At 34.9% G+C, this 13965-nt stretch overlaps 1 protein-coding gene across 2 annotated transcripts; it reads right to left on the bottom strand.

Annotated features, from left to right (window-relative positions):
- Positions 1-5410: 5410 nt before the first annotated feature.
- On the bottom strand, positions 5411-9483 carry LOC112028360 (disease resistance protein RPP13-like). Of its 2 annotated transcripts, none has more exons than XM_024061050.2 (2): positions 6056-9483; positions 5411-5886 (listed from the first exon to the last, which is right to left on the bottom strand). In XM_024061050.2, the coding sequence occupies exon 1, from the start codon at positions 8959-8961 to the stop codon at positions 6076-6078; it is 2886 nt and encodes a 961-aa protein (XP_023916818.1). In that variant the 5' UTR covers positions 8962-9483; the 3' UTR covers positions 5411-5886; positions 6056-6075. The 2 variants fall into 2 exon arrangements, with proteins under 2 accessions (XP_023916818.1, XP_023916817.1); XM_024061049.2 differs by having other exon boundaries at positions 6075-9482.
- Between the last annotated feature and the right edge of the window lie 4482 nt (positions 9484-13965).

Here is a 13965-nt window from a genome sequence, read left to right on the forward strand (position 1 = left end):
CAACAGAAATGAGTGTTAGGGTGCGCAGGAGATGGAACTGCTAACCGGTTGCAGGTGACAGACTAGCCGTTTTGACCAATTATGTAGTTTACACGTTTTCATTGGGTGACACATCTGATTAATCTTTAAGATTTAAAAAAAAAAAATTATTGAGCTTTCTCTATTTTCACAATTACATTTTGGCCCTAAGGTGGGAATCACGTTGCAAACTTTTTTGAAAAATCTATTTTGGGAAAAGTTTATGCCCCAAGCAAGTAATTTATGCTTATATTTTTCCCACCTAGCACACCAACAAATAATGAGTTAGTTCCTCGCAAAATAATATTTACAAAATTAGGTTTAAGTTATACACAAAGGTAATTTGAAAGGCATGTGAAGTTATAAGTTGGAATTAGCTCAATTAATAAAGTTTGTTATGGAGAGTATATAATTTCTTTTTTAGAGAATAAAGGACATAGATTTGAATCTTATTTTTAAAAAAAATTGGTGTATTGAGCTTATACTAAAAAGAAATTATAACGAATATATATTATAAGTTTCTAAAAAAAGTTTCAAATATTTCACCATGAAAAGGACATTATATATTTTAAATCATTCATCATGGGAGGGACAGACTAATTGATGTCTTAGTCTAATGGCAAACAATAATCATCATAGAGTTAATATCATAACTCATAAGTTTCAAAGCTGTCACCATGGAGAGAATGCTAGATAACACAAATTTTAAATTTTATCATCATGCCACTTATCCTAAAGCTTGTACATTTTGTGATTTCAACCTCCAAACTCATTTGATAATGAGCTTAATTATGTTAGGAAGCCCACATTGCAATTGCAATTCTATTGTAATCCTTGTCATTAGTTAGTTACAAGTGATGGGATTAATATAGAGTTAGTAAGAGTCATTGGCACATGTAACACTATAATCACATAGGTTAATTGGTGCATGCTTAATTAGTAAGCCAATAGGATTAAGTCGAGTATGCCCAATAGTAATGGCCTGTTTGGATTGAGGGGGAAAGAGGGGAAGTGGAGGAGAGTAGAGTAGAGTTGGCTGAAAATAGGCTAATTTTGGGCTAAATTTACTCTATTTTACTTTACCCCCTCCCTCTCTCTCCATCCAAACAAACCATAAGAGAACTTGAGTTCCCCATCAAAAAAAAAAAAAAAAAAAAAAAGAAAAAAAAAGAGAGCTTGAGATCTATAAATAGCATGTAACCATCATTTGATATATCTTGAAGAATAAACAAATTCATTATTTACTATTTAGTACATTATATTTCTCTCTTAGTATTTATTTATAGAGGGTGACTACCTCAAATTAAACCAATTCTTCCCCACAATTTCCTACAATCCCATCAATCCCCATCAAATTAATATTGATATATATATATATATATATTATTATTATTATTATTATACATTTTAAAGTCCAAATATGAATTACATAAAAAGCATATATTTGAAGAAAAAGGCAATATTTAAATTGATTTTTTTGTCAAATAATTAATCCTAAAAACAGAATAGACGAAAATTTATAAGCATGAACCTCAAAAGGAAATAATAAAAACGTCATGGGCATAATATGGTATAATCTCTGTTTTAATTGTGTTTATAAATATTAGAAGTTAGAACAATTTTGGTAGGGTACGTAGCTCAAGCTACTTGGCAGTGAACAGCTTGTTACCAAACGAATAGCTAGGCCGTTATCGTCTTTGAAAAGCTGAATCACCCTTGAAAAACTGGTGAAAAATGAAATCACACCAGATTCCACAATCCAACAATGTATAGTGTGTACATAACGTCAGTTACAACATATTACATAACCGGTTGTTTTGAGCATGAGCAATGGTTGTTATACACATACTTGTTTCTAACTGAATCGAGACAAGAGTCACTACCCACTGAGAAATATTGTAGCTTACACGTTTGATGGGTTGACACGTCTGAAAAGGTTAAGATAAAAATAATAGGAAGAGTTTTTCTTTCTTTCATTCTTCTTTTTCTATTTTATTTTATATTTTTTATTTTTAATGGCAATAATGCGGGACGAAGTCGGAAAGTAAGTGCCTTGTTCACATCCAATCTCCTCTTCTCCACGTGGGGCGCAGAGATAGAGCCAGAATTTTGAGTAAGGAGGGCGACCCTGACCTCTAGCTCGGTGGTCTCTTAACTATTGAGGTTTTATTTATTTATTTATATTTTTATTTTTATAAATTTATTTTATATTTATTTATTTATTTTTTTAGTTTTTGATGTGTGCATCTAGACAAAATTATTCTGTTTGAAACTTTTTAAAGGGTCAGTTGTTTGTTTGAGTAAAATTGATTAATTGGACTTAATTTTTTTTAGCTTTGCTATTGGTGATTTTTGTTGTTGCACAAATGTTTTTTGGGCTAGTATATGTTGTTTTAGAATTTAGATCTATAAACTTTTAATTTCCTTTAAAATGAGGAAAATGCTAGAGGTATATTGTTGATATAGTGAACGATTATGGTAAGTAAAAAAATGATGTAAGTGATAGGTCTAAATGCGAACTAATAAGAATTTATACTTCAGCAATTTGCAAAAATGTTGTAGATAAGTTTGTAACTGTAATGTTACTCTAAAAATAATTAATGATATTGTTAAGGGGGCAAAATATAATTTTATAGAAAAAATTGCTAAAATTAATGCAAATATATACTAATATCTTTTTAAAAAAAATTAGGGGGGCCATCCTGCCATGGTCAATGTATGCTTCTGTCCTTGGTGGGATGGGAGCGGGATAAGTCAATTTAGGGTAGAATGGAGTCATTTTAATAATCATAATGAGAGTGATGAGATAAAGATAAAATATAAAGAGACAAAACAATGGTAAGAGCACTAAGAGAGAAAGAGAGACAAGTTTAAATATATCAAAATAAATAAATTTTAATTAAGATATGTATAGAAAAGATTAAATTTATGTAATTATGTATAAATAATTTAAATATATATTAAATAATATATTATATATACATTTACGGCTATGCATGGCAAGATAGGGCAAGGCAAACAAAACTCATTCCTGCCACATAACCTCGTCGAGATGGGGAAATTTTACATGGGGCAATGCAGGATGGGACAGATCAAGTAAGGTGGGGCGTTTTAGCAATCCTTAATTTTCACAATTACATTTTAGTATTGAGGTGTGGAGTCACATTACAACTCTTTCCCTCCGTGCGTACCTTATTTATATTTTGGGGAAAAATAATGCCTAAGAAATCAAGAATCAAGATGAAAAGAGGTTCTCTGCAAAAAAAAAAAAAAAAAAAATATATATATATATATATATATTGATCTCTCTTATAAGGAGAATTAGGCTTCAAATCCAATTTCTAAATTATTGTAAGAATTATATATAACAATAAAAAGAAGAAGAAGAAAAACGCTTAAATATTTATCTTTATTATATATAACAATTAAAAAAAAAAACAAATTGCTCAACTATTTATCTCTAATAATAATAATAACAGCAACAACAACAACAACAACTTTTTGGTGAAAAAGGAAATTCATTAGACATAAATAAGAGTAAATAAATCACGGTGACTAACACCCCAAGCATTAGCTAGAAATTGGTTCAAAATACATTTAAGGGGAAAGATAAGATATAGTAATAATTACATATTATAAGACTAGACTTAAATTTACTTTGCCTACCTGTGGTTCAAAAATTGTCACTTTACTTACTTAAAGTTAATTATGTTAGGCAGTAGTAACTCACTTTACTCTTTCATTAGAAAAGCACTAAATATAACATAAAATGGATCAAATAGCTTCTGTATAAATAAATAAAATAAGTTTGAGAAATATAATTTTAAGAAAGTTTGAGAAATATAACATAAAATGGATTAAATAGGGTTATGTTAACCAGTGTTTTTAAGACAAAAAGAGAAATGCCATGTCTACAACATTTTTACAACATTTCTACAACATTTCCTAAGTGGCAGGTTATTATTGGTTGTTATTGTTGGGGCAAAAAAGTAATCTTAGTGTTAGTTTCAAATTTGAACCAATAACAATTAACCACCTGTGATTTATTGTAAAAATGTTGTAAAATTGTTGTAGACGTAACATCTCTCATTGTTAATAAAATATATTAAGAAAGTTTTGACATAAATTTTATACGAAATATAAAAAGTAGTCAACAAATTAATTATTTTATCATTTTTTATAAAAATGTTCCTAAAATAGTTTATAAACCAATAAGCGTTTGTTAACATTAATATCATGAAAGAGGAAATTGAAACAGCAAGCAGAAAATTACTCCTTGCCTTCAACATCAGATGTCATCAACCCCGTTTAGCATGTTGCTCACCTTTCATCTTAAACCTCTTACCCCTTACGATCTTCTACACGCAGGGACGGAACTAGGATTCATACCTGAGGGGGGCTAAAGCTTAAAACCAAAAAAAAAACTTATGAAAATAAAAACTAATATCTATTTCATATTCAACAAAATACTACATACAAAATAAGTATTTCTTAAACATTTCATATTATAAAACACATCAATAAAGTATAACATACAAAATAAATGTTTCTTATTTTGTCCGCGATTTTTGTTCAGTCCATATTTATTTTTTAATTTTGTTTTTTATAGTTAAAGGGGCATGAATTTTATTTATTTATTTATTTATTTTCTTGTAGGTCAATATCTAAATATTTTAGATAAAGAAAGACAAATATATATATATATATATAAGAGCAAATCTTAATTTAGGGGGTGGGGGGGGCAATGGCACCCCTCTGCCCCAACGTGGGTCCGCCCCTGTTTACACGCAACCACTAATCCAACAGACTTAAAAAAAATGCTCAGCTAATACGATCTTCTGCGACAGCCTACAAAACTCTTTTAGGCAAAAGCACAAACATATGGAGTGCTTTGAGAAGAACACTACAAACTGATAGATTAGGACTCCTAACGGACTACAAACTGATAGATTAGGACTCCTAACGGAGAATGAGATGAAGTGAAGGAAGATGGAGAGACCTAGGATTAGAGACAAAGTTGAATTGAATACCAAAGAGAGTTTTTGGGAGACCCAGGAAAGCCAGAGCTACACAGTAAAGGGAGAGCTATGAGTTTGAGTAAACCCCACAAGAAGATGATGACTCTAGAGAAAAACACTCTAATCTACAGTCTATAAACACTTTTCAGATAATAGAAATGAAAGTAAGAGATAGAGAATGTTTTTCTTCTATTTCTCACACATACACACGCACACACAATGGTTATACTACCTTTATTTATGGAATTTTTCATGAATGATTACTTTTAGGAAACTAAGGGAAATATCAATTAAGTCTTGGTTTTGGATTGGACCAACTCCATTGTGAGTTTACTCATTCATTAGGCCCCGTCCAAAATTTCTAACATGCAGAATTTTCAGGAAAGAAAAAAGGTTCTGACATAAGCACTGGTTTTAGAATACATCACAACAATCACATTTAAATATAAAAACACGAGAAGCAGCAAATAACAATAAGAACAGGAAAAAAATAAAATAAAAAAGCACAAGAAGGTCAAGGAATGATATAGCTGCAGCCAAGCCTGCTACTGGTGATACCCCTGAAATAAATCATCACATGAAAGGAAGAGCTAACATCTGATAGTGTCCTTGGAGTGAGCTCGATGTCCTCCCCAGTGTTTCTGAAATTCCTTTCCTTGTATCGGCATTGGCCTTACTATCTCACCCGTCCACAAAGCAGTTAGAATAACTGACATTTATTTTGCAGAAGTTTGTCATCCTCTGGAAACACAAGAAACTTGAATAGAAGCCAGAAAAGACATCTCTGGATACTGGATGCAGTGATAAATTTCCAACGATTATCATATGTAATGAATCGCTGCATTGATTCCTTCACGACAAAAGAAATGGAACACTAGTTCAGCAATTGATTAATAAGAACGATAACTAGCATGTAAATAATCTGGAAAAGATTACTAGCTTGCAAATTAACAGTAAGAAAATCAAACTATAAATTATGAGGTTCACAATGCTACTGGTAAAAGTAAAGGAATACGTACTAATAAGAACTGGAGGTACCTCAGGGTTCAATGCTAACATGGCGCACATGTGCTAATTTGCCCCAGTCCTCACTGTTTCTATCCTTAATCTGTTCTGTGAACTCCCCTGGCATGTTTGACAGTTTCAATTCTCGGAGAGTCGTAACATGCTGCAATCCATCAGGAAGCTTATGCAGCTTTGCACAGGATCTGATCTCTAAATCTCTGAGTCGAGGCAGTCCTCCTCCCAATACAATCCAGTCCTCCAGCTCCTCTAGCTTCCATAGTTTAAGAACTTGAAGCTGAGGAAAGCTGTCTTTAGGGCAATCGGGAAGCTTATGCAGCTTTGCACAGGATCTGATATCTAAATCTCTGAGACGAGGCAGTGCTCCTCCCAATACAATCCAGTCCTCCAGCTCCTCTAGCTTCCATAGTTTAAGAACTCGAAGCTGAGGAAAGCTGTCTTTAGGGCAGCACATATTCTTCCCCATATAAGATTTAGAGAATAACTGAAGAATCCTCAGTTTTGGAAGTTTATTAAACTTTTGCATGGGATCTTCACTTTCACTTAGTGCTGATGCTGACAAGGTAATCTCAATAAGGTTATCTGGAAATACAGAGATGACAGATGGAGTTTTTAACCTTCCAAGAAGATATATACTGGAGAGATTTGTATGGCCTAACAAAGACTGTAAGTGTAGATCCCAAGGTTGATTGTTTTCATCATGTGATTTCAGCCTTAAAGACTGAAGAGTGCGTTTTAGTTTTTGAATCCATTCGGCCACTGCTTCCAGTTGCAATGACATTGCATTATTTGCATCCTCTTTAGTTGACATGCACCGGCATGCCACACCGAATTTTCTAAGATTGATCAACGTGTCCAAGCCATCCTTCACTGGACTTTTCTCGTCCACGAACACGCCCCATAAAGTTTGAAGGTCTTTTAATGAAGCACCTCTTGGTGGAGGCCCAAATCTACTGCGATAACTCTCGCTCAAATACAAGTGCCGCAATCGTTGCATCTTCCAAATAGATTGAGGGAGAGAACTGATGTAAGTGTGCTTCACATCTAATGTTTGGAGTTGCAGCAAGTTGCTTATGGATGACGGAAATGACTCTAGGTAAGTCCATCTCAAGCCAAGGTACCTCATCGAAACCAGCTTACTCAGTACCTTTGGCAATTGAGGTCTGAAAACACGTTCAAGATCAAGCACCCGCAGCCATAGGAAGCATCTGCAGGAAATGCACCGATCAAGAAAGTTTCCTATCTCTTCCCCAGCCTGGCTTCCTTCTCGAAAATCAAAGGACAAAAACGATAGAGATTTTTCATAAGAGGCCTGCAGGGTAGAATTGTCGGTGTTGTCACCATGAATATGACTGCTGGTTTCGCTGGGTTCTGTGCTGTTGTAATGATCAAAAACCCAAACTTTCTCCTGAAGCCCTGAAGATGATTCGGAAGCTGTGTTGACTAGTCTTTCAAATGACGAGTCTCTCCTTAATGCAAAAGGAAGACGACAACTTCTGACTTTACCATTCTGCTTCTTCTTTGTTACTTGAACAAAGTTCAAATCTATCAGCTTCATCAGAGAATTCTCAGCAACTTCCTCATTTGAAATATCAGAAAATTCTTCAGTCCTTTTTAGTTTAAACAAATACCCCTCAGCAACCCACAATCTGATTATTCTTCTTGCAGGGATCTCAAATTCTTCAGGGAACAAGAGGAAATATTGTAGACATCTTTTCAAATCTAGGGGAGATTCCCCAAGGACCTTGTATGATATTTCTGACCAGGGTCCTGGGTCTTCTTTGAGCATGTTTAGCACCCTTGTCCATTCCTCTTTGGTTGCTTCTTTATCTGACAGCAGTTCCCCCATTTTTTTGATTGTCAGTGGCAAACCACGACAGCAAATCACAATTGTTCTTCCGACTTCTTCCAGTTCTTCGGGGATGTCCATCAGCAAAGTGTTTTTAAATAATCTCCAACTCTCATCAGTACTTAGCAATTGCATTTTGTAATGAAAGATTCCTGAGTCAGCATCCAGAGGCGAATCCATGTCCCGAGTAGTGATCATGATTCTGCTCCCATTTGATTGATCTGGGAATGCGTCTTTGAGATCATCCCAGACTCCGGACATGGGGATCTTATCCAGAACTATGAGGTACCTCTTTTCTCTCAAGAAATTCTGAAGCATTTGCTTTAGTTCTTCTTTAAGGCTCTGCTTCCCTTTTAGTTCTTGATGATCAGATCCTATTACTTTTTCCATTATGTCTTGCAGAATATCTTCAGCACTACGCTCTTGAGATATAGAAACCCAAGCATGAGTATGAAAATGGGCAGCATTATTGGCATAGATTGATTTTGCAAGGAATGTCTTACCGGAGCCTTCCATTCCCACAATAAAAAAGACGCAGCGACCCCGATGGAGTTCATCAAGTGAGAGCAACCTTTCCGTTATTTCATTTACTTGCTCCTCCAAGCCGATGACAACAGTTTCCTTAGAATATTGAATGCTTCTTTGAGTCAAGGAGTTGGACCCTTCAATATCAAAGAAATCATTTCTATCTAACAGATCATTGATACTTAACACGTAGCTGTTTACCTTCTGTCTAAACTGGAATTCAAGAAATATATCAGAGAAATACCTCCTAGCACTTTTGCTCATGAGATCGGCCAACAAAACATCTATGGAGCAAACAACATCCTTTGCTATTTTTGCCCAATCATTCATAGCATCGCTTGGTCGATTCAAGGAATCTATACGGTCCAATACATCCAACATTTCTCTCAATTTTGTTTCTAGCAATTCCAGCCGGAGTTGCAATCTCCGCCGACGTCTGTGTAGCAAATCGCATCGTCCAGACAATCTGTCGAAAAGCACATTAAAAAATGCAGAAAGCGCCGCCCCCGCTATCACGCTCACGCTCATCACGATGCCTAAAATGCTCTAACCACAAGATCCTCTCTATTTTAGAGAGTCTAACCACAAAATGATGCCTAAAATGCAGAGTTTTTTCTAATGAATAGAGTCAATTTCGCACCGCACCGGAGTCCAGACCGGTACAGAAACGGCCGTGATTCGTACCCGGTTGTACCGTTCTGTTTCGGCCACTTCGGGACATCCCAGGCATTTCTGACCAGCACAGAACAGAGAATAAAAAGAAGAAGAAGACGAGAAGAATGGGTTACTGACTCAATGCGTAATTCGTGGGTTCTTAACTAGTTAACTGTGCTCCAGATCTTTCATTTTCCTCCTGAAACCTCTTCTAACTTGGATCTTGTTCAGCCTCCATAGCAGCCTGCCGCTACAGCTTGTTATTTCTCCTCCTTCTCCTTCGTTTGCTTTTCCTTTTCTTTTTTTTTTGAGAAAAAGGTAAGAGATGCTTTTCCTTTTCTAATCAAACTATTTGGTTCAGATTTTTTTCTTTGGGGTAATTACGCTAACTCGATAAAAATATTTTCTACCGTTAACATCTTGGTTTACCCAACTTTATTAAATTAATAGTATTAAAAATGTTATGTATTAGTAGCCGGGTTTGGATAGCGTTTTCAACGCTTGCTTTGCGTGTTTGTGTTTATCAATAGTCCTGTGTATTGTTTATAGGACTTACAATCTTTTTTTTCAAAATTTTCATTAAAAATGGGTCTTACATTACTATTCACACATTTAAAAATTAATTTCGTACATTATTTTTAATTTTTAGTTTTTAGTAATAAGGAGTATCCAAATAGACATTTCATAATTAAAACTAATTGTTTTAAATTTTTAATTAATAAGTATTTTAAAATATTAAGTATAAATTTTGCTTTTTTTTTTAATAGAGTATGGAGAGATTTGTCGTTGCAAGTATTTTGATACTTAATAAATTTTGCATTTTTAATCTAAATTTATCAGTTATTTTTTTACTAACCATAGTTAAACCATTGAAATATATTCTTATAAAATTTAGAATATTTCATTATTAATCTATATTTATATCTATATATAATATAAAAGTGAAATATTTGATTTTTTGTTGACTGTTCCTCGTTGTGCTACATGGCTACATAAGTTAATGACACATATTCAATTAAAAACACAAAAAGATATAACTTTTAGTTTGGCAAACCGTTTCAGTACTATTTTCCTATTGTTGGTGTACAGTTGCACCATTCCGTTGGGTAGATATTAATTTAACACTGTTCCTTATAAATTTTCACTTTATATTTCTTTAGACCCAAAAAAAAAAAAAAAAAAAAGGAAAAGAATTCATTCTTCACCCTCTCTCTTTATACAGCAAACTTTTGGGGTTTGAATGCCATGTTCCGTTTTAGTATTTAGATACATTAACTGAGCCATATTTCAATCTTTGAAAGCAAATTTAGAAGAGACTTTTGCAAAGAGTGCAAGGGTAGAAAGAGGCTTTTACCCTTTACGATGAGTAGTGTTGGAAAAGGTAATACAAAATTTAGAGTTTTCTTTTCGAACACTATTTTCATTTAATTTTTATTATAGGATGCATTTGATAGTTTATGATTTTGAATCATCAATTGCAGATTTTTTTCCCCTCTTAGGAGATGTGGGTAGTTTTTTTGGGTTGATGTTGTGTCCCAAAGCCTTGTGTCTGGATTACATTTACTTGCTACGTAGTAACAATGGATTTGCTAAGAAGATTGCCACTGCCTCCATGAGTTTAGTTTAGTAAAGGACTCCTTCAGTTGCTTGTAACTGGGAGATTAGGTTGCTGTTATCTTTTGTTATTAGATTGTTATCTTTATCTAGGATAGGTGTTATAGTTATTATCTAGTTTAGCCAAAGTTTCAACTAAAGTAGAATAGCATGGCCTACTCCAACAAACATTACCGCACTCCGTGGTTTCCTTGGATTGACTAGATACTATCGAAAATTCATTCGTAATTATGGCGGCATTGCAGCACCCTTGACATAGCTATTGAAGAAGGATGCATTCCATTGGAATGTCGAAACAGAGGTGACATTTCAAAATCTCAAGAAGATCATGACTCAAGCACCAGTCCTTTCCTTGCCAAAATTTTCTAAGCAATTTGTGATAGAAGCCGATGCATCTGGTAAAGGTTTAGGTGTCGTGCTTATGCAGGAAGGACAATTAGTGGCTTTTTATTGCAAGGCCATATCTGGTTGATCTTTAGCTCGATCAACTTATGAGAAAGAACTTATGGCAATTGTTCACTCTGTCCATCACTGGCGGAATTATCTATTAGGTCGAAGGTTTTGAATTCTTACGGATCATAGAAGTTTAAAATATCTTTTGGAGCAACGAATTACAACACTAGACCAGCAGAGGTGAATCGTGAAGCTTATACGTTATGATTATGAGACTGAGTATCGTCCCGGATGAGAAAATAAAGTCGCTGACGCATTGTCGCAGTTACATGGAGACTTGGTTGCCATTTCTTGTCCACGACCAGCTTGGTTGGATGAAATTCATTATGAAGCCGGTCATGACCCAAGTTTGGCTGACCTTCGAGATGCAATTAAAAGGGGAGAGGCTGTTGTTCAGAAATTTTCAGACAAGGATGGGTTGCTATGGTACCAAGGGAGGCTGGTTCTACCAGCTGGATCTCACCACAAGATGAAGGTTATCCATGAATTTCATGATACACCCATTGGTGGGCATTCTGGAGCATTACAAACCTATAAACGAGTTGCAGCAAATTTTTATTGGGTGGGAATGAAGGGAGATATTTTGGAGTATGTTCGACATTGTGATGTTTGTCAATGTAGTAAGTACGACTCTCAAACTCCAAGTGGGTTTCTTCAACCATTACCAATCCTGGATCGTGTGTAGGAAGATGTCTCCATTGATTTTATTGAGGGACTTCCATCATCTAATGGGTTTTCTGTGATACTTGAAGTGGTTGATCGACTCTCTAAATATGGGCATTTTATTGCTCTCAAGCACCCATATTTGGGTAAAACAGTGGCTGAAATCTTTGTCAAAGAGGTGGCGCGATTGCATGGTATGCCACATTCCATTGTTTCAGATAGAGACCTGGTGTTCACAAGTCAATTCTGGGCTGAATACTTTTGTATTCAAGGGTTTGAGCTGCATATGAGTTCAACTTACCATTCACAGAGTGACGGACAAACAGAGATTCTTAATAGATGTTTGGAAACATATTTGAGGTGCTTTGTGAGTTCTAAACAGAAATAGTGGGTTCAGTGGCTTCCTTGGGCTAAGTTTTGGTATTATACTTCCTATCAAACCGCCACACGCATGACACCATTTGAGGTGGTCTATGGGCAAGCTCCACTAATGATTCACAGAAATGAGCATGGAACTACAGCAGTGGCGCAAGTTAAGAACACTTTGGGATAGAGAGATGAGATATTAAAGCAGCTAAGGGAGAATTTATTGGAGGCCCAACATCGGATGAAATTGTATGAAGACTGCCATCGTCGCGAGCTAGAGTTTCAACCTGGTGAAATGGTTTATTTAAAGTTACAGCCCTTTTAGCAAATGTCCTTAAGAGTACGAGGGAATATGAAGCTCTCGCCATGTTTTTATGGACCTTATCAAATTGTCGAGCGGTTGGGAAAGGTGGCTTATCTATTGGAATTGCTGACCCACTCTCGATTACATCTAGTCTTTCATGTCTCGCAGTTGAAAAAGAAGCTAGGACATTCTGATCGTGTAGCACTAGAGTTACCTAATGTGGGGGATGATGGCACAATGGTCTTGGAGCCTAAACGTATAATTGATTTTCGTTGGGTTAAGAACGGCAAGGTGTTGTACGAAGCCTTGGTTGGAGTTAATGAGGAAGATGCCGCTTGGGAGCCCTATGATGCACTCCAACAACAATTTTCAAATTTAAATCTTGAGGACAAGATTTTTCTTCAAGGGAAGGGGAATATTGTGTCCCAAAGCCTTGTGTTTGGATTACATTCACCTGCTAAGTAGTAACAATGGATTTGCTAAGAAGATTGCCTCTGCCTCCAAGAGTTTAGTTTAATAAAGGACTCCTTCAGTTGCTTGTAATTGGGAGATTAGGTTGTTGTTATCTTTTGTTATTATTGTTTGTTATTATATTGTTATCTTTATTTAGGATAGGTATTATAGTTATTATCTAGTTTAGCCAAAGTTTCGGCTAAAGTAGAATAGTTGTCATTGTTATCAGTTGTGGTTATTTGGTATGTATTTTAGTTGAATCATGATGAATAAGAGGCAACAAAGAATTAAACCAAAATTTCCTTTCCTTTTCCTCATTCTTGGAGATTAGTCGTCTCAAATTGACTACAATTCCATTAAACAAATTGGGACAGATAAGTTGATTACAGAATTTGAGAATTTGGGGACGATGAAATTGTTAGTATTAAATGATTTGGTTGAATGGGTTGTTGGATATGGTGCAGGGGTTGGATCAAATTCATAGAGTCGGAATATATTGTACTGACACCTAATCTGGTACAGAAACACCTATGTTTCGTGCGATTTAAATATTGACCCATACCGAGAAACATATTGGATTTTCATTGGAAATTTCATTTCGGACATAAACCAGAAAAAACAAGTTTTCAGATCTAATAATATCTCTCTCCATTCTTTGTAACTTACTGAGTACTAACTAGCACCTGCTCGCGTTGCCGTCATCATCAACATGTTTCCATTGTAGTTGTTGCCATGCTACCATGTTCCTCCTCCACCTTTTTCTCTTCTTTGGCTCCTATAGATTATAAAAAATGTTTCTTTCTTTTGCAACAATTATATCATGGTAAAGTGTGATTGGTGAAGTAAAAATAGTGAGTTCATGTGTAATCGATGATTAAATATTCATAGTTTGCCATGTTAGAATTATGATAAAAAAAATTGTGGAATAATTTGTGGTACTAAAACTACTCAACTACACATGAACATATTGTTAAATTATGTTATATATACATATATATATATATATATATATATATATATGTATA

This window comes from Quercus suber, unplaced genomic scaffold (genome assembly GCF_002906115.3).
Source record: "Quercus suber isolate HL8 unplaced genomic scaffold, Cork oak 2.0 scaffold_334, whole genome shotgun sequence".
NCBI classification, from domain to species: domain Eukaryota; kingdom Viridiplantae; phylum Streptophyta; class Magnoliopsida; order Fagales; family Fagaceae; genus Quercus; species Quercus suber.

Coding starts and splice junctions, on each gene's coding strand:
- LOC112028360 (XM_024061050.2), bottom strand. CDS start 8,961: ATGAGCGTGAGCGTGATAGCGGGGGCGGCGCTTTCTGCATTTTTTAAT.